Source organism: Varanus komodoensis, unplaced genomic scaffold (genome assembly GCF_004798865.1).
Source record: "Varanus komodoensis strain SLA01 unplaced genomic scaffold, ASM479886v1 scaffold55, whole genome shotgun sequence".
NCBI lineage: Eukaryota > Metazoa > Chordata > Lepidosauria > Squamata > Varanidae > Varanus > Varanus komodoensis.
The window spans coordinates 5,350,999-5,376,033 of record NW_025336157.1 but is presented as its reverse complement, the minus strand read 5'-3'; the positions used below and the strand labels follow the sequence as shown (position 1 = coordinate 5,376,033).

General features: G+C 51.0%; 2 protein-coding genes across 9 annotated transcripts in view; one reads left to right on the top strand and one right to left on the bottom strand.

The window, feature by feature from the left end:
- The window catches only part of SLC39A1 (solute carrier family 39 member 1), a 40,130-nt gene that overhangs the window by 5,056 nt on the left and 10,039 nt on the right, over positions 1-25,035 (bottom strand). For 4 of the 8 annotated variants that reach the window (XM_044448432.1, XM_044448430.1, XM_044448434.1 and 1 more), the window contains 3 exons: positions 23,853-23,967; positions 1,829-2,196; positions 754-884 (listed from right to left, as the gene is read on the bottom strand). In XM_044448432.1, coding sequence (XP_044304367.1) covers positions 754-884; positions 1,829-2,027 — 330 coding nt within the window. In that variant the 5' untranslated portion in view covers positions 2,028-2,196; positions 23,853-23,967. Of the gene's footprint in view, positions 1-753; positions 885-1,828; positions 2,197-7,616; positions 7,804-16,772; positions 16,952-23,852; positions 23,968-25,035 lie in introns of those variants that run through there. The other 4 variants (XM_044448431.1, XM_044448438.1, XM_044448436.1 and 1 more) reach the window with 3 other exon arrangements.
- On the top strand, positions 13,344-18,991 carry CREB3L4 (cAMP responsive element binding protein 3 like 4). Its single transcript, XM_044448403.1, has 9 exons — positions 13,344-13,517; positions 14,151-14,403; positions 14,744-14,856; positions 15,465-15,575; positions 16,531-16,637; positions 16,929-16,997; positions 17,628-17,712; positions 18,056-18,152; positions 18,708-18,991. Exons 1-9 carry the CDS (start codon positions 13,344-13,346, stop codon positions 18,989-18,991), a joined length of 1,293 nt encoding a protein of 430 aa, XP_044304338.1.

Genomic DNA, 25,035 nt, shown 5'->3' with positions numbered 1-25,035 from the left:
AGCCGGTAGGACTGAATAGAACCTCCACATCCCAGAGCAGTCTATCTTTGTAAACCAGCAGAACACGTGGGGGAGGGCTTGTGCTTCCACACACACCCTACCTGTGGGTTCACCTGGGCTGGCTCCTCTGGGAAGACAGGAGGCCCAAATGCCACTCACATCTTTTTGAGGTTCCTAACAGATATTCTTTGGCTTTGCATTCTCTGCCTCACAATCCTTTGTTTTATTATTATTATTATTATTATTATTATTATTATTATTATTATTATTATTACATTTCTATGCCGCCCCTTGCCGAAGCCTCGGGGCGGCTTACAACACAATAAAATACATTGAAATACAACAGAACATAGTTTTACTGCTTTGGGAGAATCTGTGAAAGGAAATCTTTTTCTGTGCCTCCCATTCAACTTCCAAACTTGCTCCATGCCCCTTCAATGTCCCCTTTCTATAATCATGAGGGCCAGAAACTTACTTCCCTACACCCCTTCTTTTTTTTCCTTTAGCTCCCCTCCAAATCTGGAATGCCCTGTGATTACGAATTATTATAAACCATACAAAATAGGACTCACGACAGCCCACTCTGGACTTTTTTCCCAGTTCTGGGGGACCAAGGCACAGCACGCACGCCTGCTGAAGGAGACCCCCTACACTGCCATAGCCAGTAGCTGCTGGTCCTCTGCAGTAGCCGCTGCGTGCATGCGCTGGCATGCGCCGGCATGTGTGCACACTGCAATCCAGCCCCTCACTCACCGTGACTCTAAGGTCATCAAGGGCCTTGTTCATGCTGGCGAGATAATCAGGAATCAAGTCCAGGAGGCAAGTAGCCAAGAAGACGCCACCAGCGAAACAGCTCACCAGGCTTAAACATTTCCTCCGGGCGGCTGCAGAGAAGGGGAAGGGGCGGAGGAGGAGGAGGAGAGGGGCCATTACGATCCTTGCCGGGAGTCACCTTGCCGAAGGGCACTTCGCGAAGCCTCCATGTTGCTACTGATGGGGCTGCAACCCCGAAAACCCTTTCATCGGAGAGACCCGAAGTGCAGGCCTCCTGCAGCCCAAGGGCCGCACTTCGTTCAGAGCAGCTCTGCATCCTAGAGGTAGGAGGGGCCAAAGGCAAAACTAGGCGGGGCCAAAGGGAAGGGGGTGGGGCCAGCATATTTCGGCTTCGAGCTTTTACTGTCAGTGACTGAGCTGGAAAAGAGGGATTTAAACCGTTAAGAATGGGAGGAAATATGCAAAAGCCAGGAAAGCGCAGAATAACTGGTGGCTGGGCAGTGGGGGTGAGACCAAGGAAAAGGATGGCGAGTATCTGGGGAAACCCAGAGGACAAGACTGGGACGTTAATTGCTAATATTATTTATTTATTTATTTATTTTACACCTTTGGCCAGGTCGTCTCAAATTATATTGTTTTTATATTGTTATTATGGGGCGGCACAGAAGCTTCCTAGATAGATAGATAGATAGATAGATAGATAGATAGATAGATAGCCTGTGAGTCACAGAAGCTTCATTCATTCATTCATTCATTCATTCATTCATTCATTCATTCATTCATTCATTCATAAATAAATAAAGAAAGAAAGAAAGAAAGAAAGAAAGAAAGAAAGAAAGAAAGAAAGAAAGAAAGAAAGGGCATGTGAGCCATAGAAGCTTCCCAAATAAATAAATAAATTTGGGCCTGTGAGCCAAATGGATCTGCGGCCTTGATCTGGAAGGCACACGGACAAGAAAAACACACTCTGGAAATATCCAAAGTGGGGAAACCCAACCCAGTCCGGGACACTGGGTTAAGCTACGGAAGGGGCCACTGGCTGAGCCAGCCTCACCCGAGGAGCTGACGGAAGCGCCGGGCCGACGGAAAATCCACAGCGGAAGGAAGCCGCACACGAGGGTGACCAGCAGGAGAAGCGCCAGCGAGCCGAGCTTCACCTCCAAGCCCGCGGCGGGGCGGCGTGGCCCCGCGAGGGAGTGGGCCCCCCAGACCGTGTGCTGGAGTTCCGCCTCGTATCCCAGCGGCTCAGCCATGCCTCCCAGCGAGGTCTGGAACCCAACTCCCAGCCGGACCTGGGCAGCGGCCTCAAGCAGTGGCAGGGCTGAGGGGAGACGGGACGGGCGGCCTCAGAATGGTTCAAGCTGCCGCCATCCTCTTCATCCCGGTCGTCTGACACGTTCAGCAGCTCGAAGGGATGCGGACCTGGAGAAAGAAAAGGGAAATGGAATCATGGGAAGAGCGACGCGATCAGCAATCTCGCGCACAGAGGAAAGAGAACCCATGAGCCACCACTGCAGACCCCCAGCTCTTGGAGAGCAGCCTATTTTGACATTTGTAGAAATGTGAATGCGGGGGGGGGGGAGCAGAAAAAGAAAAATCCCCCAATGGACCATTTCTGATTTCCCCCCAAAATTGAACAGCTTTGAATTCTGACCTATTTCCTTTCAGAGTTTAAGACAGGGTCTTTACATATGGCTATTCCCCTCAATGATTTCAATACTTCTGCAGAAAGATATGAGATGTAAAAAAAAAAAAAAAGTCTGGAAATAATGAAGTCATGGGAGAAAATTACTTTTTATTGCTCTCTGCAAGATCCCCACTTAATCTTTCCCTTCCTTGCTGAAATTGCTAATCTCATGGGTGCTTTACTGTAGCAGACACTGAGAGACGCACCAAGGCCATCTCCAAATCCAAACAAGGAGAATCACCATAAACATATGGAAGAAAATGTGCCTGCTTAACTGCAGGTTTTGTCTGGCAGAACCCTGGGTCTCTGGGCATTTTCTGGGCAGATGCCTCTGGCCAGTCCATCACGATAGTTCAGATCTAACACTGACACATCCAAAAGGAAAAAAAACCCACGGTAGCCTCTCCTGTCGCTGTCAGCAGTTGTGACGGAACAGCATAGACATTATCCCGCTTTGGAAAACTAACTTTGAAGCTTGGTTTCATGGACCTCAGTGCCAAGTTTTCAATCCTTCCTGCTAAAGAGTGGTATCTCAGCGATAAATGTGTTCAGTGCTGCCTTCAGAAACCTACAGAAACAAGCTTAGGAAATCCCCCAAACTTCCCAGAAAACAAGAACAGGGGGTCTTTCTCAGCTTCTTCAGGGAGAACTTGCAGAAGTTCCCCTGGGGTGGACAAAAATAGAATGCATGATGGTGCATTGATTGGTATGTTAAATTTAAAAGCAGTGTGTATCCCAACAATAATTACGTATTTGCTGTGCTTTAAATGCAAGCAGTCTGATTTAAATCCTGCAGCATGTTTTAAATCTTTGCACTGCTGCTCAGTCTTACTCCAGTTCTTATTTCTATACTGCATTTTTTGCTAAATTGTTTTAAATGGTTGTGAACTCTCCAGAAAGCTTTTGCTGCTGGGCAGCATAGAATGTAAGTAATTAATATATCAATAAATGTGTAAACAATGATAAAGTGATGACCAAGCCAACTTACCATGTCACTTTGGGCACATAAAGGCTGCTTTTTTTTCTAAAAAAATCTCTCCCCAACTTGGCCTTTCAGATGTTTTTCGCTACAAAGCTCGTTATTCCTAACCATTTGCCCTGATGACTGAGGCTCATGGGAACTGAAATCCCAAGTATATCTGGAGGCCATTAGCCTCAAGAAAGCTATCCTAAAGCAACGAAGTGACTTTAGATGTGTAAACAGTCCCGAAAAAATAAATATTGCTTATCTTCCCCAAATTTCCACCCCAGCCCCAGCCCCAGCCCCAGCCCCATGGCTTCAACATCTCTGGAAATTACATTTCTAGAAGGCCAAAGCAGCAAGAATGGCACGGTGCCACCTAAAGCATCGTTTGTTGTGGGCGTACCAGTAACTCCATGTTTATGATGGATATAGTTGCGGATATTCCATACCTAGCTTGCAATGGGGTAAAATTGCTTTTGTCCATGCACCAAGAGCTCCATATTTATGAAGGAAATATCGCACAGTTCGCACTAATACGAGTAACTGAACCAGTTGTGACTTTTCTTTCTTTGTCTCCCCGCTCTGTCCAAATTTCTAATGTAAGCTCTTTGGGACAGAGAGCTAACAGACTCTGTCCAATACAGACTGCCCTGCGTAAGTCCTTATCACGCCTTGGTTTTCTCTCCTTCCACTAGTCACTGGGAGACAGGAAGCTCCAGGAGAAGGAAGGATTTTCTTATTTGAGTGTGCAAATTAGAAACCACCCCGACACGACACGGGCAGCAAGAGGAGGGGACAACCCCTGTCACCAGCCGCGGCTTTTAATCGGAGCCAATCAGCAAATCCTCACCCGCATTCTGGGAACTTCCTGGACGCTTTTACTAGCAAGTGACTCATCCCTGGCCCAGGAGATTCCAGTAATCTCTCCCCACCCTCCTCCGAGTACAGGGGGAAAACATAACAACCTCTGACCTCCAGGCCTTGCTCGACAAACACAACTGCACGCAGGACACAGACTCAAGCCGGGCATGACCGGAAGGCCAGGCAAGGCAAGGCAAGCGGCCCCGGAAAGCAGAATTTTGGAGGGACCAGAGAAATGATACGGCTGCAACTGGGAAAGGATGGGGGATGCAATCGGACCAATCCTTATCGGCCACCCAAAACACAGGCCATGGGTGCAAAGAGGAAACAATTCATGACATGATGCCCCAGCACATGTGACTTGCCCCCATCTCTGCTGCTTTTATCACAGAGCCCACATCCTCCATAATCTACGTCCAATTATAGCCCACCAGCACCTTGGGACAGAGACCCGTTCCTCTCGCCCACTTGTCAAGTGCAGCATGCACAGACATTAGAAGCAAAACCAAAGTTGCGTGCGGAGAAGGCCCAAGTTAAAATGAAAACAGAAACCCAGGAACCAAGGACCACTTAAGAACCCTCGCAAAAACAACAGGTTTTTGGTTCCTCGTGACACCCTGAGGACTAGCAACCTTGTTTTGTGTCTGCCTCCTGATATGGGTGGAACATGCAAGTTAGGGGCCACTTAACTGTGCCCAAGGACTTTGAAACCAACTCTGTGCCAATCCACTGCACACTATGAGCATGCATGGAGTTTTACAGGTGGCTCGACTTAAAACTCCCATCACCCTCTTGTAGACCGGCTGGGATGATGGGAGCTGTAGTCCAACCCATCTGGAGGGCACTACATGGGCATCTAAGCCCATGCAAATGTCCTTTAATTCCCTGGGGCAGGAAATGTTGAGGATGATGGAGCAAGTGAGCCAAACTTTACAATATGCAAAGATCCAACAGTCTCAAGGTCCCATGTTCCACCTCTTTGTGGCTGGGAGTTCTACAGGGATTCAGAGCAGTCCACACACACTTCGAATTGCACATGGCCAACTCTCGCACGACTGGACGATCACCTCTCCCGCATTCACATCCAGCCCTGAGCTGGACCGGGACTATGGCGCTCTAGGAATACAGACAGGAGAATTTAAGCTTCCCACGTCCCCTTTTCCACCCCAAAATCTCAAGCGCACCCACACGGGAAGTGTGGGGATCAAAAGAATCCAACTTAACACATCCAACTTTAAAAAGCCTTGATGAAATAAGGCGGTTCTTCCATAACTTTCACAATATAAAGGGAAATGATCATACATTTCTTTCACACTAACAATTCAAAGAATCAGGACGACGACTAAATAAATCCCTCTACCAGCAGAAGGTCAACTTGGACCCAGACTGAACAAACACCCAAATACACAGGACCACGTTGACACTCAATGCAAACATGTAACACTGGGCATTCAGGTGGTTTTAATAATGTTTTACTGCTGCTCCCAAGAAGCCTCAAACTTTTGAAGGGCTGCGAGTTCTTCCAAGGTAGCAATCCTATCACACAGCATGCCCAAGAGGGGGTCCCAGTTAACACAGGAAAACTTACTTCTGAGACAGTTTTACTTCCCTTCCTTTCTCTTGGAAGGGATCTCTATTGCCAAGAACCCATAACAATATCCAATCGCATTGCTGCATTTTTATTTTTTTAGCCAGAAGGGGCCTGGCTTAAAAGACCCAGCATGCCTGGGAGTTGTAGGACTGTTCTCCATCTAAAATTGCAGCTGACTGTACCTTTACGAAGGTGCACGTGCCACGAACAGCTGTGAACTTGCCATGGGATATGAACGGGTTTGCTGTACTCACTATCACAGCCAACAGCCTCCAGGCAATTTTCTCCTCAAGGAAACCCAGGGATCTCCTTTAAAAGGTGATCTAAGCCGGCAACCATGACCACCCCTTGTCACTGTGAGGTCGACAGAGGAACTGCACGCTGTGTTTAGAAGCAGGGGGTACAAGGGAGCAAACGGCCCCAAAGCCCCCATAAGGCTGGGGGCCCAACGTTGGTTCTCAGAACTTAAGGCAGCCTTCCCCAAGGCTGGTTCCTCACCATCTTCAACCACCATGGCCATTTTTAAGGCTTAAAGGGTAGCCTAAAAAGCCCCCATCTCTTTCCTTAAATGGATAAAGTGCTGGGCAACAGCTCCCATCATCCGCAGCCAGCATGCCTGCTGGTACTTACTTGGGATGAAGTAGATAGCATTCCGACATAGCTGGAGGATGCCAGGTTGGATTCAGGCTGGCAGTATGGCAGTGTACACCAGTTGCTGGGGAACATGGGCAAGAGGGTGCTGTTCCACTCACTCATGCATGTGGGTTTCTTGTGAGCAGCTGTTAAAAACCCTGCTGGATCTGTCCAATGTTCTTGATACCTTCCAGGTGTGCTATCTGACACTGCACTCTTCCCCAGCTAACACCTACCCATACTGGGGATGCTGAAGAGATCCGGTCCAATACACTTTTTAAAGGAATCCTCTCAAGGCAGCACAAAGGAAAACAAGAATCCATAAATTTGCGGAAACATATTCAATAAAATGTGTTAACAAGAGATGGAGGATGTTAAAGATGCATTGAATGGAAGTCTAATGCCCACTGAATAAACCTTCTATTCCTGCCTCCCCTAATCTAGTGTCCTGCAGATAAGTTCTGGACTTCAGCTCCCACTATTCTTGAGCACAGAAACATTGAAACTGAGCGAGTCAGAAGGGGTCTCCCAGGCCATCTAGTCTGACCCCTGGCTCCAGCTGGCTCTGCTCATGGCATGCCCACCATGAGCTAGGCCATCTAAGACTGATAGAAACTGGAACCCAAAAGACCTAAAAGGCCATTATTATTATTATTATTATTATTATTATTATTATTATTATTATTACCTTGTACTTGTACTTTAAAAGACCTTGTACTTCCAGGCCACAAACTAAGTCTGCTAACGCACTCAATGGGGAGAGAGTAAGTCTTACCGAAGCGAGTCTTAGATGGAGCGGACCGTATCAGTCTGGTCCTTTGGAACTTTTCTGTATTTTCCCCCAACACAGACAGACACACGCACAGAGAGAGCGCGTGGATCCCCTTTGCAAACACGCAAGGTGGGGCGTCCAGCTGGATGGGGGCGTCCAGCTCTTACCTACCTCCTCCCCCCTCGCCGAAAAAAGGGCAGGGGGCAGAGACCTCAGCAAGAGACGCGCCCCGTGAGCCACGCGTGCCACGTCACCCTCCCCAAGCGGAAATCGCTGGGCCCCCTAAAGCGCAGGCCTCGATCCGGCCTCCCTCGAGCCGGGCCTCGGAACTCACCTCCTCGAGCACTTCGTGACACTCGATCCCAAACTCAGCTCCGCTTTTGCGGGAACCCGGACGGTCCAAGGGGCGGAGCAAGAGCGAGGAAAGGAGGAAAGGGCTCCCGGCCGGCCAATGGGAGCTTCGGATTTGCTCCCGGAGTCGAGGAGCGTTCGAAAGGGCGGGGCGCTGCAGGAAAGAAAGGCGCTCCTCCAGCCAATGAGCGCCCCAAGCTCCGCCCCCCAGAGTCTGAACGTTCGAACCCGGCCAGGGGCGTGTGGCAAACGAAGCAAGCCTGGGGGATAGCGCTCCTCTCAGCCAATGGGAGGCGAAAGGGGGAAAGCCTCGTCTAGGATGAGCACCGCTTCGAGCCAATAGCGCAGCAGCAGCGCTATTTCCCCCCCCCACTCCTACTCTTCCCTTTTTCCCCATTGGGGTGAGCGGAGTCCTTGTTTGTCGCCCTTCGTAAAAAGGAGACGAGCGATACGGAGAAAGTAAAAACCGGGAATCGCGGTCAAAATAAGAAAAGGAGTTCTGAAAAGTGCAAGTTTCCTCGTGCTTGGAATAGACGCGCTGCAATGAACGGGACTGAAGCGAAGCGCGTCTGACTTGCATCCGATTCATTTCAGTGGCTCCACTCCAAGTGGGATTAAGCCGGGCGTCAGTTTGCAGCGGTCCTGGCTGCGGCTTCTGGCAGTTGGCGTGCAAAACACCCAGCGAACTAATTTCTGTGCTAAGGGACAACAGACAGCAAAACGTGGCAATCTGGAGAGCCCTGCCGCCAGCCAAGGCGTGCCCATTTTCAGGATACTCCCTTAAATCCGCTTTCTCCCCCCCAGTTTTCGGTTCCTTCCCCCTATAGACAAGCGACGGGATTCCGCGGGCAGCCTCCGCAAGGCTGCTTTCGGGAGCTCCGTCTCCCGTTGGGTCTGCAACCTTTGGCAGATCATTCCAAAGACCTTGTTATTTAAAGACCTTGTTATTTAAACATCATTTCAATTGTTAAAACATATGACCTGGCCTGGGCAACTTCTTCTTCCTTCTCTTTCTCCTCCTATATTTTTATTTTATACTGATAATTTTAATTTTGTATTTGTAAATCAATGTATTTTTTGTATTGTTATATTTAATGGTAATTTGTTATGTACTATTGTATTTCAATGTATTTTATCATGTTGTAAGCCGCCCCGAGGTTTCGGCAAGGGGCGGCATAGAAATGCTATAATAATAATAATAATAATAATAATAATAATAATAATAATAATAATTCCAAGCAGGACAAGCAGCGATGCTCAGTCCGTCCCAAGCGACAGTCCATTTTACCGAGGCCAATGAAGTTGCTTTGGCCCCAGATACAGAAAATGAAATGCACAAGCACTTCAGCTCGGAGGGAAAGGCAGTAGCCTTACTTAGTGGTCCAACAGAAATGCCGGCAGCCAGCACTGGAATCAGGCCTTTTTCTCTGAACATGCATAGAATTGCATAGTACGTCATGGTTTGTACGTCAAACTCTGCCTTGTAAATAGAGTTCCTTCAAGCCTTCCGGTGCCTACATCCACAAGGGTCCCTGTTGAAGAATGTGTTGCATGGAAAGAGAAAGCCACTTAATTCGCCTCTCGGCTCGTTCTTCTAGTGAAGGATATTCTGTCTTCCATGAAGTACATTCTCAAGTGGCCCCTGCACCAGATGAAAACCGATGGGAAACTCTTGCAATTGTGAACGATTTTGCATAACTTGGCTCTGTTATCAATTCAAATGGAGACTTCAGCCAAAAAACAAACAAACATCTGAGAAGACTGAGATACGGAAGGGCAGCAAGGAAGGACTCAAAAAGACCATCCAGTGCAAGGACACGTCACTGGAGCCATAATCTTCCGCACTATTGTATTCTTTATCACCATGCATGGGAGGGGAAAGCTGAACAGGAAGGAAGCCCACAGGGAGAAAACGGATGGCTCAGATACAGTGCAGGAAGAGAGCTTTGCAAATACCTTGGACCAGTGATGGCGAACCTTTTAGAGACCGAGCGCCCAAACTGCAACCCAAAACCCACTTCTTTATCGCAAAGTGCCAACACTGTAAAAAAATCTGAAAACGGAGGTTTTAGTTTAGAAAAAACACCTCACAGCCAGTCCAAGCATATATATATATATATGCATGCGCGCCTGGCAGCACACTGACCGGCCATGCGACAGCTTGGATGAGTTGCGGCTTGTGCCGTCATCGCCTGGCACCACTACTCCTCTCCGAGCATGCGCATGGCCCCTATGTCTGCTGTTATCCGATGCTCGGCTGCTGGGGCGATGCTGGGGCGGCTTGGCTCGCGTGCCGAGAGAGGGCCCTCCGTGCCAGCTGTGGCACGTGTGCCAGAGGTTCGCCACCACTGCCCTAGACCAAAAACGACAAAAACGGTCCTACATCAGATCAGCTAGAACTTGCCCTGGAAGCAGAAATGAGACAATCATGCTAGAGAAAGTTGAAAGCGGCAGAAAGGGCTTGGAGGAAGGGTGGGGGATACACAGTATGCTAGAGGCACATGAGAACAAAACAATAGAGATGAACAATAGAGACAAACACAATGCAAAAGCAATGGACTTTCAGGAAAGGTGAACGATTGGCATATCTAAGAGGGTACCTGAGGTGGCAGGCAAACCTTAGCAACCCTTAAGGTGTACCTGGGAAGCAAGACCATCCTTAAGTCTAAAACTTACAGTGTCAGGCTTTTAGCAGCCTTATCAAGGCAATACTTTTGCTCACCAGCAACCCCTGCAAAACAGACAGATCTGATCGCAGCAAAACTGCCTAGTTTCTGCCTGCGATTCAACTTTTCCGTGCATCCATGAAATAGACTCCCCGGCTCACACCAAATCTTTATGAGAAACCGGTCCGATTTTAAGAGGCTGAGATGATGCTCTTTGTTGAGCGTACAAGACTAGAAGCAGGACTTGCCCTCTGGGATCTGTCACCAAGGCGAAGAAAGAAGGAGCAGCCTCGCCAGCCCCACCTTCTCCCGGTGAACCAGGAGCAGTTGCCGCACTGCTTAAAAGGGCAACGCTGTGGAGCAGGAAGGAGAATGAAATGAGGCCAGGGCAGCGGGCGCGCCAGTTTTCGGCACCCTGGGGCCTGGAATTTGTCATCATGGCATTAACATTTATTAGCTGCTTTTCTAAAAACAAAGGAAAAAGGCTCGGAGCGATTTGGAATAGAATTAAAACATAGAATATGTCTCTGTAAAACATGGGTGATGGCCATAAACTTTGATGCATTCAGTGGCCCATGATATACCATCAAATAGCGGGGAATGGGAAAGATTTAACCTGGATCTGGAAATATAAGAGTGTTTGTGCCACATGGGCCTTGCTAGGAATTTTATTTTGGGGGGGGGGGGGTTGCTTTGCTTTGCTTTTACGAAGAAGCTTCTGAACTTCCCTCCAAGCTGAGCTTCAAAGGGGGTTTCAGTTGTAGATAAGGTAGACAGGGTCATAATTTCAGGAAGGGCATTCTATAGAGCATGTACAGAGTGTGCCTCCCTCTGAATCATTGCTGCTGTTTCAGCCGCTGCTTTTAAGACTGCTCTTCCCCACTTAACATCCTCCTTTCACTCTCCTTTTCAAAATGTGTGGGGAAAGTCACAAAAGCAGCCATTTTACAGGCAGGAAAACAGGTGGGAAAAGAGCAAACTTCCCCAGTTGAAATCCAAAACGTCTGGAGGGCACCAGGTTGGGGAACCTCAAGAGCAAATGCTGTAAAATTCTATCAGATTTCCTTCTGCATCAATCAGATTGCAACTAATTCCAGTTTCTTCCCTTTCCCGCTATTCAATCTGGAATTATTTTCATTAAAATAGACCCAGGGTGTGATATATGTACAGGGAAAGTAGACAAATGTTTTCTTATGTAAAATGTTGCTATTCCGTGTTGTCTTAAAAAGTCTAAAAAGGCGAACAAGTAGAACAATACCTACTGAAATAAATTGTTCAAAATTATCACTACCACCACAAAATGCAATTAAAGAATGTTAAGGTCGTGCATTGAAGGTTTGTGCTCTTGAAAACTTCACGAATGACACCTTAACAATTTTCAAAACTTTCCTGAAAATTAGAATTATTCTATTCCATCCAGTGTATTTACAAACAAAGCCCATTTAAAGCTCTATACAAGAGCTTTCTTTACCCGATAGTACGCTACCTAGACAGGTGTGTTCAGGTACCTGCACCCCCCCATTCAGCCCTTTTAATTGGTTGACGGACTGTGGGTGGGTCTTGGCAGGCCCAGGTCCAGGATACCAAGATCCTGTACGGAAGGGAGAACGAAGGCTTCCTTGTTCTGATGGGGCTGAACACAACCCTGTTGTCCTGCACAGAGACGGACACCGCAGTAAACACACCCGTTTGAAATCAAGCAGGAAAAAAAGGTAAGATTTGGGACAATCGGGGCCTCCCGTGCCAGAGATCAAGTTCCTTCAGAAGAGAAACTGGCAGCAAAATTCGCAGAGAATCTGCGCGCCCCTTTCAAGGGAAAGACATTTTATTTTCGTGTAAGCCTCCCTGTAGGTTAAGAGTTGAGAGAAGAGCTATTGATTTGCACTCCAGGTGCATATGGGATTCTTCTGAAAGCGCTTGTGATGCACACAACAACCCTGTGGGGAAGGTTAAACTGAGAGACAAGGACAGGCTGACGTGCGCGCCATAATTTGAACCCAGCTTTGCCCGTGGCATCCACCAGTTTGCCGGCTCTGTGCAAACTCCACGACGGCACGTCTCGCCTCAGGCTACAGCCAAAACCCTCTTGCAGCCAACCGGGCACACGTTTCAGACAAACTCCGCATAACAGTGTTCTGCACTGCGGAACCTTGCTTAACACATCATGAAAAACAGTTATCATAGCAACTGGTAGCATCTGCCACGGCCTGAGCAGGCGGAGAACTTTCTCCCTCAAAGTAGAACTTTCCATTGGGTCGCTCCCCCTCCACCCCAGCTGCAAGTCTCTCCAAGTGTTTTGCGACCTCGCGTTGCTCTTCTAATCGGGTGGCTAACCCTCGGCCCCTCTATTCCCAGCGCCTCCTCTTCCTTGATGCGACAGATACAGACTGTCCGTCTGTGGCTGCTTGGTTCTCCGTTTCCCTTCCTATTTCCTCCTGGTCCCACACTCCAGATGGGTCCCCGTGCTTTCTTGGGGTGCGCCTGCAGAGGAGGGGCTCGGCCCTGCCATCCCCTGACACAACCACCCCACCCCAGGGGCCTGAATGTCCTCCATGATTCTCAGGGGGGAAAGCCAGAGATGCTGCACAGGTTATTCTGCACATCTGCACCCTGGGAATTGGGCAGAGCGGCCCCGTGGATTGCGTGGAGGCGCACCTGCCGCCACATGGAAATCCACAGGTGTGCAGACAACTCGGATCGTGGCAGTCCCGCACACACCACGACACACAATGCCGTTTGCCATCTACCAGCGACGGGAGCGTACACTGGGGAAACACGCCGTGGCTTGTGTGCTTTCGCCTCTGGCCAAGGCGAAGAGATCAGACCTAAAGCTCTGGTGGTTTCCTGGACACTGTGCCATTTTCTCCCCAGGCTAAAAGGTTGAAATCCGTCACGTAAGGCAGGCAGCGGCTTAAACTGAAAAATGCTGCGTGCGCATATATATTCTTCATCCGTCCATTTGGGCTTCGGCTCACCACAAGACATTCGAGCCAAAGGACTGGGATTCTCTTTGACCCTACGATGTTATTTATCTGCCTCAGGCTATGGATCTGAACAGCTCTAATCTCCTGGATGCCCTCTTCGAGGGACAGGAAGAATTGGTCCTCAACGGCTCCTTTGCTGCAGCAGACCCCAAACCCAATTTCTTGCTTCAAGACCACCCTTACGTCTGCATTTCAGACAAAGCCTGTGAGACTTGGACATCTGGCGGAGCTCAGGTTTGCTGATCCAAACAAAACTTTCCGTGCCATGTTTGTTTAAGCTGCCCCTGCAGTACCTTCAGGGTGATGCTCACAAAAACGTAAAAAAGCAAGCCACAGAGTGTTTCAGAATGGTGGGGGTGGTCCTAATTATTTGTTTATTAAAACAGGACGTTGGGGGGGGCAGAAGATTGGGAAAGAAAAGCAGCAATTGTCTGCAGACAGTGTTAGATATAATCCTTGCTGGAAGTGTATCAGTTTATGGGGAACTCAGTCAGAGAGTTGGAAAGCAGGCGCTGGGATAAATTGGTGGGGGAGAACCAGAAAAATATGGGCCCCTACAACAAGGTTGTGACAGCTTTGCTGCTAATACAACCGTGCAGAATTTTACTAGCACAAGGGCGCACCAGAGTCGTATAGAGTGGCAGTAATTCCTCTCTCGATCTGGAAGCCACACTTCTGGCTATGCAACCAAATATGGGTGACACAGCAACCCAACCGAGAAAGTTTCCTGTCCAACTATTCATCCTTAGCTCCTAGCAGGCCAGCACCCCAGGACAAACGAGTGCGCATGCATGCATGCACGGATTCACACACAAACCCCGGTCCCCGCAAAGCAGTGCCACTAACCGATCCACGATTCTGCCCCAGGGACTGAACGACGACGACCCTGAGGAGCTCTTTCAACTGCTGATCAACCCCAACGACATCTACGATTCCAGCAGCGCTGTTGCCTCTCCAGAGAGCGACAGCGGGATCTCCGACGACCCCTGCGTGGACACCCCGCTACAAAATGAGCCGAGTCCCCCAGCCGCATCCCCTCCCGTTATTTACGAGGTTATCTGCGACACGGGCATGGTGGAAGGCACAGGCCTGCCTGATCACGTGTTCTCCAGCGCCCAAGGTGAGCCAGGGGCACGGGGGGGAGGGGGGGCATTTGCTAACACCTTGCCCAGATTGCTGGTTGGCAGCCAGGATGGAGCCCCAGATCCCCCCCCACCCCCCCAGAGCCACACATGTCCACTGGTTTATTTCCTCAACCGGTTGCCATTCTTGGAGAACCTTCAGCTATTGGGCGGCATAAAAATCAATTAAATAAATACTGTGCTTGTGTTGGTGACCAGGAGCATTGTGTTGACTTGGGGCAAGGAGCTGGTGGTCTCCAGACCGTGCCCGTCCCATAATTCTCTCCCTTCTCCGACTGCCACTGTGTCTTCTCGTTCTTTCCCCATTCCTGCTTCCAGGGAACTGGGCACCCCCAGGCATCGTCCCTGAGGCCTGCGCGGCAAGCAGAGTATCGCTCCACTTGTTCGAGAATGCGGCTCAAGCTGACCCACCAGGGATTGCGAGGGAGCAGGTGAGCAGCCCAGAATTGATGGATGGAGGTGCCCAGTGGCTCAGGCTAGCCTGGGAAACCTTACAAATGCAGAAACAGAGCGAGGCAGAAGGGGTCTCCCGGGCCATCTAGTCTGACCCCCGGCTCCAGCTGGCTCTGCTCACGACATGCCCAATCTTGAGACCTCTCTGCACTCCCCAGCTATCTTAGGGGTCGGATGCTTTTATAGCAGCCAGGGGTTGTCACATGACCTCCAGCAGCCTATCGCTGTCAAAGGCCTTCCTCATTGGTCTGGCCTGCATCCCCTTAGACCCCCCCTTCCCACATCTGGGCACTAGCAGCACCAGGGCAGGTATAGTGAAGGTAACCCTGCAGCTTCAGCCGCCGATGGCAGACTGCATCAGCTGTGCAGGGGAAGAAGGAGCCCTCTGCTTGTGCTCAGAGGCCCTCTGCTCCAGCCAATCCATGGCAAAAGCCCATCTGGGTAGGACATGAGGGAAGCCCCAGTTCTGGCGACCCTAAAGCAGAAGGCCACCAAAAAGGGATCCGAAAAGGGCCGGCCCAGTTGTCGTGCCACAGAAAAACCTCCCGTCTTTTAGCCAATGGGCGCTGTATCTTCCCTGGGGCAGGGGACTCCGGAGCAGCTGTCTCTCCCACCGGGACTCTGCCTGACGGATGAAGAAAGACGGCTGCTGAGCCGGGAAGGGGTTTCGCTGCAGAACAATTCGCCTCTCACCAAGGTACGTCCTCCCGGAGCCGCCTGCAAAGTGGAAGGAATCAAGCCCAGTTGCAACACAGCTCGATTTCTTCCACTTCACCTTTTTTACTAATATCCTTTCTTGTAATGGTGAACCAATAAATGCCTACTTGAACTGCACTGAAGAAATTAATAATGATAGACAAAACATGGAGTCATTAAATACAAGAAGAAACAAATATGAAACCTTTCTACCTGAATATAGAAACACAGAAACAGAGCGAGGCAGAAGGGGCCTCCCGGGCCATCTAGTCTGACCTCCGGCACCAGCCGGCTCCGCTCATGACATGCCCACCATGTGCACGTCCAGCCTATCCTTGAACACCCGCACCGATGGGGCCTCAACCACCTCCCGTGGAAGCCCCTTCCACACCCCCGGGGTCCTGACTGTCAAGAAGTGCTTCCTGGCGTCCAAACTGAACCTGGGTTCCCTGAGCTTTGCTCCACTGGAACACGTCCTGCCCGTCACTTGAGGCAGCTAGTCAGAACAGGAGCAAGGATTTAGACTAAAACGGAATTAAACATAACATGAAAACAAAGGAATGAACACCACAATGAGAAATGCAGCGGGGGGGAAGAAAGGCACCCAGCTAAGTAACAACCATCCCGCCAGCTGTTTCTGTGCAAAAGACCTACCCAAATAAAAGTGAAAGGGAGACAAGCATCCCAAGCCTGGGGCCACCACGGAGAAGGCCACTGCTCCCGCACCGCAGCAGGACAGCAGAGAGAGCAGGATCCTGAGGCGGGTGGCCCAGCGGGCCACGGGGGTGTGATGGGAACAGACAGGCCTGGAAAACGAATCCCATCAGCACCACCCACCAATGGGCAGGGAGCATGGGAGTCGCTTTCAGAGACGCCCAGGAGGAGGGGCCCCAGGGAGGGGGTCTTGCCCCCAAACCCTGCAGCCCCCCGAGTCTCATCCCGCCCCTCACGCACAGGCAGAAGAGCGCATCCTGAAGAAAGTGCGGAGGAAAATCCGGAACAAGCAATCTGCTCAGGACAGCCGCCGGCGCAAGAAGGAGTACATCGACAGCCTGGAGAACCGGTGAGAGCCGGGGTGGGGAAGGGAGCGGAGGCTGGGGGGCTTCGGGGGCCCCAGGCAAGCCAGCTTTGCACCCTGCACAGGTCTCCCAGCCGCCCCCGAATCCCTCTTCCTGAACAGCCGGGATGAGGACCCTACCGTGCTGCAGAGGGGGTTGGACACCAATGGCCATCGTCCCCAGCTGGTGGCAGGTCGATGGGAGTTGCATTCAACGATATCTGGCGTTTCAGGCTGCTGGCCCTCGCCACGGGGGGACGAAATCGACCCGCTTTCCTTTTGCTTTTCCCTTGGCAGGGTGACAGCCTGTTCGGCGCAGAACCAGGAGCTGCGGAGGAAAGTCCAGGAGCTGCAGATCCACAACGTGTGAGTTTATCGCCGCCCCTTCCTCTCCCGCCGGCCGAGGGGACCCAGGAGTCCGAGCTCCGCTGCCCCGTTCTCTGCTGAGCTGCATGGAAAGGCTTGGCTCAAATGTGGGAATGCCATACCTCACCCATAGGTGCCCCATTCAGAACCCCGAACACCAGCTCTGCACAGCAAGGAAGTCCTGGGAAGCCCCCAGGCCGCAGCACAGAGCAGCCCCCTCTCCCTTCTGCATCTGGCAGGCAGAGCTAGATTAAACCCGTTATGCACACAAAGTGCCTCTGAGCATGAGCAGACAGCCCTCCCCACCAAAGCGCTGGGGTCCTGTCAACACTGTCCAATGGTGAGAGGTTTAGCCAGTGCAACTTTCTCCCATTTCTGCAGCTCCAGGACAACGAAACGCTTCCCCTGTCAAATTGTTTTTTGAACATCAAGTGAGGAGCACAAACCAGAAAGGGCTGGCCCATAACGGATGGTGTGGGGACAGGGGATCTGGGCACTTTCCTCCACTCCAGGAGACTTCAAACCCTACCTTGCATTTTCAGCTTCTTTCCCTTTCCTTTTAAAAATAAGTTTCTAGTCCTTATGGAAGCAGAAACGCCAGATACAGTTTGCCGACGTTTCTTCCTGCAGGTCGCTGCTGGATCAGCTACGAACACTGCAAGGACTCATCAAGCGAACATCCACCAAGGCAGCCCAGACTACCGCCTGCCTCATGGTGCGTGTGGAAATGGCGAGGGGGGGGGAGGGGACCCGGAGCCCAGAGGAAGCTAAATGCCGGTAGACCCCTGGGTAAGATGGCCGGGCATCCAACTTTACAGGAGTAGAGAGAGAGAGAGTAGTGGGGAAACAAGCAGCCTTCCATATCTTGCCGGACTTCAACTCCCATCAGTTCCCAGCCAGCTTGCCCAGGGGCCTGTTCAAGCCCATCATCTCTGGAAGGGCCGCCAGTTCATGGGCAAGCAGGGACGGGAACCCAGTACCCTTCGGACCAGTGACTCCACGTGGCCCGTGCCTTCTTCCGCATTAATAAACCCGCTCTCTGATCCTTCCTTGGCCAGATACTCATCTTCTCCCTTGGACTCCTGATCTTGCCCAGTTACAGCTCCTTATTAAGTGGAACCCAACTCAGCCGGGATGGCTACAAACCCTCCAGAGGTAACGACCGGGCAGGTGGGAGACCAGAGAGTCATGAATGCAGGGGGAGGAGGGGGCGGCAGAAGGAGAGGGAATAAGCAGGCGGGTGGTTTTCCATAAGAAAACAACCAAAACTAAATAGAACCCCCATGGACAGAAGCAGTCTACCCTGGGATACCAGAATACAGCCAAAAAAAAAAAAAAGTACAGCAAACGCCCCATCGCTTTCAGATGCTCGGGTGTCCTGCATCCGAGGTGCCCGTTATGCCCCACGGCTTTTATTCTGAGCTGGAGGGGAGCTATCTGTGGTGCGGAATTTAATCCCCACACCAGGCTCGCCACCCTGAAGCACCACAGATCGCCTGAGCAATATTCCAAGGCGGAGCACCTGGGCCATGCCAAGCCCTGTCGCTGTCGCACACTTTCTCCCATCCGTTCCAGCGGAACTGGACTAGAGCAGGAGGGGTGGGAACATGGTGCCTTCCAGCCTTGTTGGACTACAACTCCCACCAGCCCCAGCCAGCGTGGCCAGTTGGCCGGCGACGACCTCGTACCACGCCTTTCCTTCTCCTTCAGTGATCTCCCGGCACATCCTGACCCAAGGAGGTCTCTCTGGACCTGAGGAGCTCCCTGCCGCTGCCGATCCGGAATTGCCTCGGGTTCAAGTAGAGCTGATGCCGGAGGACCCCGACACCAGGGGAGCCCCCCTTGATCCTGCGGGGAAGCCCACGACAAACGCCTCCGATCCAGAGCCACCGAGGATCTCCCAGGAGGAGCCGAAGCAAGGCTTGGTGGCGAAATCCACGCGGCCCGAACCGGACAAAGATCCGGGGAAGCCGATGCACATGGATGAGATGTGACAGGCCTGGGGGCTGAATCCGATTCTGCCAGAGAAGCTGCAGGGCTCCACGTGCCCCATGGGGCCTGTTCTCCTCTCCTGGGGGGCACAGCTTCCTGGCCGCAGCCTCTCTCCCCTCCAGGCTGACGCAAGCAGCTAGTCCTCAAGCCCTAGACAGCCCATTGAGGAGGCTGTTAGCTTTTCAAAATTACAATGAAGATGATTCAGGATGTTAGACCTGGCCCCCAAACAACCTTTTTGTGTTGGACCGCCGTGGCGGCCGAGGCCTGGAATACGTGAGGGAAGCGATAACGGCTGCCCTTGAGCATATACGAAGTGTTACACCACACTACCAACAAGGCGAGATTGTGCAGGAAGGCTTAGAAAAAAGCAGGGGCAGAAACAGCCACGAGCCACAGTTCCCCACTTCTCCTCTCTGCTTTCTCCATATTTTAATTAAACCTCTGATAGTTCAGAGGCTGCAATTACAGATGCGAAGCCCTGCAGAAAACGTAATTAAGAAGGGTGCTTTCTGCCTTCTTCTGGCCAGCCAAGCTCCAGCGGCGACCGAGTGCCGCAATTTCCGAAGGAGCAATCAAAGTGCCTCTGAGCATAGGAAAGCTCATGTTTGCCCACTTTCCTGGGACTGGAACAAGCACAAGTCTGAGATGGAGAGATGTGTTTAACGGATTCGACCCTGCCTCCCGTTTCTCACTGCACCCCTTTAAAAAGTAGCTGGCCCTGGACTAATTAAAGGCCCTTCCGAATTCCGTTCTGTCTGTTCATATTTTATTGGCTTGGTAATTATTTTCCTGTTGCTTTGGGATTCCTGCAGTGATTCTTCAGGAATGCAAACATGCCCTGAAAGCATCTTTCAGACGGGCGCATAATAATAAATTAAATAAGGAAAGTAAGAGAGAAAAAGAGAGAGAGAGAGCGCGCGCGCAAGCGCAACAGGTAGAAATCCACCACCACCCCATAAATAGTGACGAGCACAGAACTGCTGTTGAAACTCCACTGCGAAAGGCACACACACAACCTCTGGCCAGAGAGAAGGTGGCAATCTGTGGCAGGCTTTGTTGCAAAAGCCCTCTGCACATGCCCAGAGGTTAAATCATAATAGATGCATTTTCCTGAGCCTTGCTCAGATTGATTCCCAGTGGGCTTCCTTTCCCCAGGGATGCAGCCCTTGGTGTTATCGCTTCTCTTCCCGGCACAGCATGCACGGGAGATGCAAAGGCAGCAGTGTTCGTCGCCGGAGGTGTGGGAGCGGGCGAGCCAGCGCGACCGCGTCAGAGATGAAGTCATGCCCAAGGGACCGTCGCTGAAGGCGAGCGCCAATATGCAGGCAGCCGTCTTTTTCAGAGAGCGTGAAGCGAAGGCCTGGTGCAGCCTCCTCCCTCTTGCCCCTCCAGGAGTGTTAGACTACAGGCCCCATCATTCCCAGCCAGCAGGGTCCCGCAAGAATATTAGAGCTGCGCAGAAATATCCTTGAACATTCTCAACCCCATTTCCGGGCTGAAAAAGCGGGGTGCCACCGATTTCCCCAGCCAGAGCAGAAACCTCCAACGCTTTCTCAAAGGAAGGCCTCACCACCGGCAGTGGAGGCCCCTCTCTCATCCCCGGAGCAGTTTTGGGGGGTTTGTGCTGCCCCGACAGGCAGCATGAGCAGAACCATGTCGCCAGGCTGGCCTCCGTTTTGCAGCTCCCGTGATGCTGCTGCAAAGGTGCCAGCGTCGTGTGCCGCTCGCACGGTACCCAAATCTTTCCTCCATCTTCCTGCAACTCTTTTTCCCCCATGAAGTTTTCTTCTTAGAGTTTTATCACACTCGTTTCTGGGGTGTTTCTGAGCTTACCTAGTAACTGCCAGGTGGACAGGTTTGCTTCCCAGCCCGCCCACGTTTCCTGATCTGAAATAGCCCTATCATGAGCCCAAAGTGAGAGAGGTGTTGCTGCCACTCTGTACGACTCTGGTGCACCCGCAACTGGAGTCTTGTGCTCAGTTCTGGGCCCCTCGTTGCAGGAAGGATATAGCCAGGTTGGAGTCAGCGCAGCACAGGGCCACAAGGTTGGTGGCCGGTTTGCAGGGGATGCTGCATGAGGCGAGACTGAGGGAACTGGGTCTCTTCAGCCTGGAGGAGAGGAGACTCAGAGGGGATCTGTTGGCGACATGCAGGTATGCGAGGGATGTCACACGGAGGTGGGGAGAGACCTGTTCTCCCCTGCAGAAGAAGGCAGGACGCGCTCCAACGGAGCAAAGCTCAGGGAACCCAGGTTCAGTTTGGATGCCAGAAAGCACTTGCTGACAGTCAGGACCCCGAGGGTGTGGAATGGGCTTCCACAGGAGAAGGTTGAGGCCCCATCGGTGAGGCTCTTCAAAGACTGGCTGGACATGCACATGGTGGGCATGTCGTGAGCGGAGCCGGCTGGAGCCGGGGGTCAGACTAGATGGCCCAGGAGGACCCTTCTGCCTCGCTCTGTTTCTATGTTTCTATCTCTCTCCCACTGGGCAGGCCTTGGGGGAAGCTCAGGCAGCAGTCACAGGCTGCCACAGAGATGGCCTTATAGTAAAAGCCGGCACTTCTACCCTCCTCAGTAGGTATGTAAAGGCCTGGGAAAAACCTGGGCAGATGAAGGAAAATATGTTTCTCCCCCTGCATGTTTCCATCTTATTTCCCCCTGCCCTTCACACCTCTATTGCTCGGTTACCACCTAAGTAAAGCACAAAACAGCCAAATCCAACCCATGAGAATTGCTCCAAAATTTTCTTCACCGCGGTATTTCTTTCCAAAACTATCCCTTGTCCGTCAGATGGAACAAGAGTGGTGGGGGGGAAAGCAGGAGAAATTCCCTGACTAACGATGTTTTCTGTTCTTAAACTGATGCTCGCCCTAATTGCAGCCATCTTACACCCCATCTGCGTGCCTAAAAGCATTTGCCTGAAAGCGAGTATTTGTGACGCTTCATCTTTTTCGTTTTTCAGACCTAACACTTGGGTACATTACTAAGTACTTCCGAAGATTCAGGGCACAAATTTGCACTTGCTGAGTTATACGGATCTAAGCAACTTTAGAAAGAATGACTCAGATTGATTTAAATTTCACAGCAGGCAAAGGCAGCCAATTAAGTTTTCTTCTCAAGGAAAATAAATGCCACAATTCATTTCCCCAAGCCAGTTGCAAAAGCGATTTCCTAAGCCCTGCAGAGGAAGATGGGTGGGGTGAGGCATTACTGCAGATGGGAAGGGGAGAGAGACCCCTGTTGCAAATTGCATTTTGTACCATGGCGTTGATGGACAGACAAGTATCCTCCCTTATTATTTTAGAAACATACATTTTTCTCCCAGTTTGTCCGTTGCCTGCTGTTTTCTCAATGGCAACCCACGGTGCCCCCACATCCCATAATTGCATCTGGCTTCAAAGAATGATCGTCTATGACGATGCGAGGACAGACTTGACGAAGACAGCAGGAATTAATAAAATGCTCTTTGCTTCTCACGATGAGCCGCAGGCTTCCGAGGGGGCCTCATTAGCTCCAGCTACAGAGGCCTTCTTTCAAGGAGTAGTTTGGAAATCAGTTTCAAGACGCTGGTCCATCAGATCGGCTTTGCGCCCGGAGACTGAATGAGACAAGGCTCAGACCGATCGGACACACCGGTGCCCACTGAGAGAGGCCCTGTAGCTCAGAGTGCTAGTTTTGCACGCAGAACCGCCAGCTTCTAAGTGTTTCAGATTTGGATTCCTATCAGCCCCAGCCGGCATGGCCCACGGTCAGCTGTGCTGGGAGCTGTAGTCCAAAACGGGGAGGGCCACGAGGCTGGGGAGAGCTGTGCCGAATCAGCTGGCCTGGAGTAGAACTGCATGTCGTGTCCCCAACTTTTTTCAGTGTGGAAAAATTAAAACAGGAAGGGAGTTGTATGGCCAGGTAGTCCGAGGATTTCCAGCGTATGAGGCTATGGGATGTATCCGCAGCCAGATGACCCTAGGCCCTGAGCCCATGGGGGTCTGTGCCTGCCAGTGCATTGGGTCCCTGAATTTTAGCAGGGCCTTTGTCCAATGAGAGAAATCTTAGTGCACTGAATGTAGTACTTACAGCTGATTAATCCCTTCGGTTGATTCATCTAATCAACACATTGGGGAAAACAGTCATTCCAAACCAGCAGCATACTGGGATGGCTATTTTTTTAAAGACGATGTATATATCTTTCACAGAAGGTGCCATTGAAAAGGAAACATCTGTCATTCCGTGAAAGGAAACAGCGGAAAAGAGGCACCCACTGCATCGAGGGAGCTGTGGCTTGTGGGGGTTTTTTTATGGGGTTCCTCCTTCCAGCAGGATGCTGCTAATCCTAATCCCCAGCGAGAAGCCCGGATTATGGTTCGGTCATTGCTTATGTAATCCTCCACATGTCAGAAGCATGATCCAGGGGAAGGGAGCAGAGCAGACAAAATACGCCAGGGAATTGTGTGGTACAGAGAGAAAGGCCCACAACACGCACACACCCTTCGGGTAAATACGGCAGAACCAACAGGTGGATTGATTTTTCATTTAGCTTTTGGTTTGAGAGGAAAGAAATCTACGAGAAGCACAGCAAGCTGGACCAAAAAATAGAGGAAGAGAAGCAAAAATTTATGTGCTGATTAAAGTGAGCAGGCGGCGGCAGGGGGGCGGGTGAGTCAGCCATAGATTATAAACAGACCATTAATATAAACTGAAAGCTTTCAGAAATATTAGCTCGATAACACTCTCTGAATTTTTATGCAGACATTTCCTTCAGGATAATTCCAATTGTCCCTCTACATCCCCTACTGACATTGCCTGCCTCCTTACAAAAGTCCTTTTCTGTGCATTTAGAAAATTAGTTTGAGAATATTGTCACGTACCACCTTTTTCCATGTCTGCCCTCAAACTACTGGGCGTATCGATTGATCTGTTCTGTTCACCCAGCGATCAACTCCTTTGACTCCAGCCAACAGCAGCGTCGCCTTCCTCTGAATCCTGTTGAGCAGTTAGCAAAATAGAAGTACAACCGGTTAAGCTTCCCCTCCACACACAGCGGCCTCTGCCATCTGTTTCAAGTTAGCAACAACTGAGCATTTGCGAAGGAGGCAGAAGCTCAACAGACTAAGCTTCCCCTCAGTACAGAGATGCAGTGATGAATGAAGCTTCACCTGTTTTATTTCTGCCTGCCAGCCAGCTCTTACTGTCACGAGGAACCCCACCCGAGAAAAGCAGAAGGTAGAAATCCTTTCTCGCTGCAAGAGAGCCAACTGATCTGGATTTCTCTTATTTAACAAGGACCTTTCTATCTGGTGGAAGAGGGAATGAATTCATAATAGCACGGGATGAATTTCTTTTAAAATGATTTAGGAAGCCTTGGAGGGAGCAGGCTGACAATAACGGAGAAGTGCTTCAGAAGACCCCAGACTCCATCCCAGGGAGAGGTGGAAAAAGTCCAGCCTGGATCCCTCGGAAGCGGCTGCGGGCCATCCCTCTGCCAACTTGGGGCCAGAGGGGACCGAGGAAGCCGACTCACGAGAAGGCCGCTCCCCACACAGGGAAGCCGGACTCCTGCGCTCGGCTGGGGAGCTGCACACCCGCAGCACCCCAAGTTGTGGTGCATCTCAGATAGAAGAAGGATCTGGACTTACAGACCCAAGTAAAATACGATGTCATTTGGACGCCACAACATAAACCACCGTTTAAACGCAAGCCACACTTGTTAAGGAAAGGAAAGGAAAGGAAAGGAAAGGAAAGGAAAGGAAAGGAAAGGAAAATAAATGAGGCAAGCATTGTCAAATGCTCTCGGAGACAAAACCGTTCAGCAGGAATGATTAATTCGAACAATAATGCAGCACATCAGGGGTCATTCAAGAGACGCTCGGAGAGATTGGACAAGCGGTGAGCTAATTCCCGGCATGTGTTGCCCACGGCGAGTGGGGGGCTGGGCCTCGTCCAGAGTGATGGCTCCCGCCCTCGCGCGCACCGTGGTGCGCTCAGTCCCCCCGCCTGCCACTCCGCCACTGTGGAGCAAGCCGCTCACACAGATCCCAGCGGCAGCCCCTC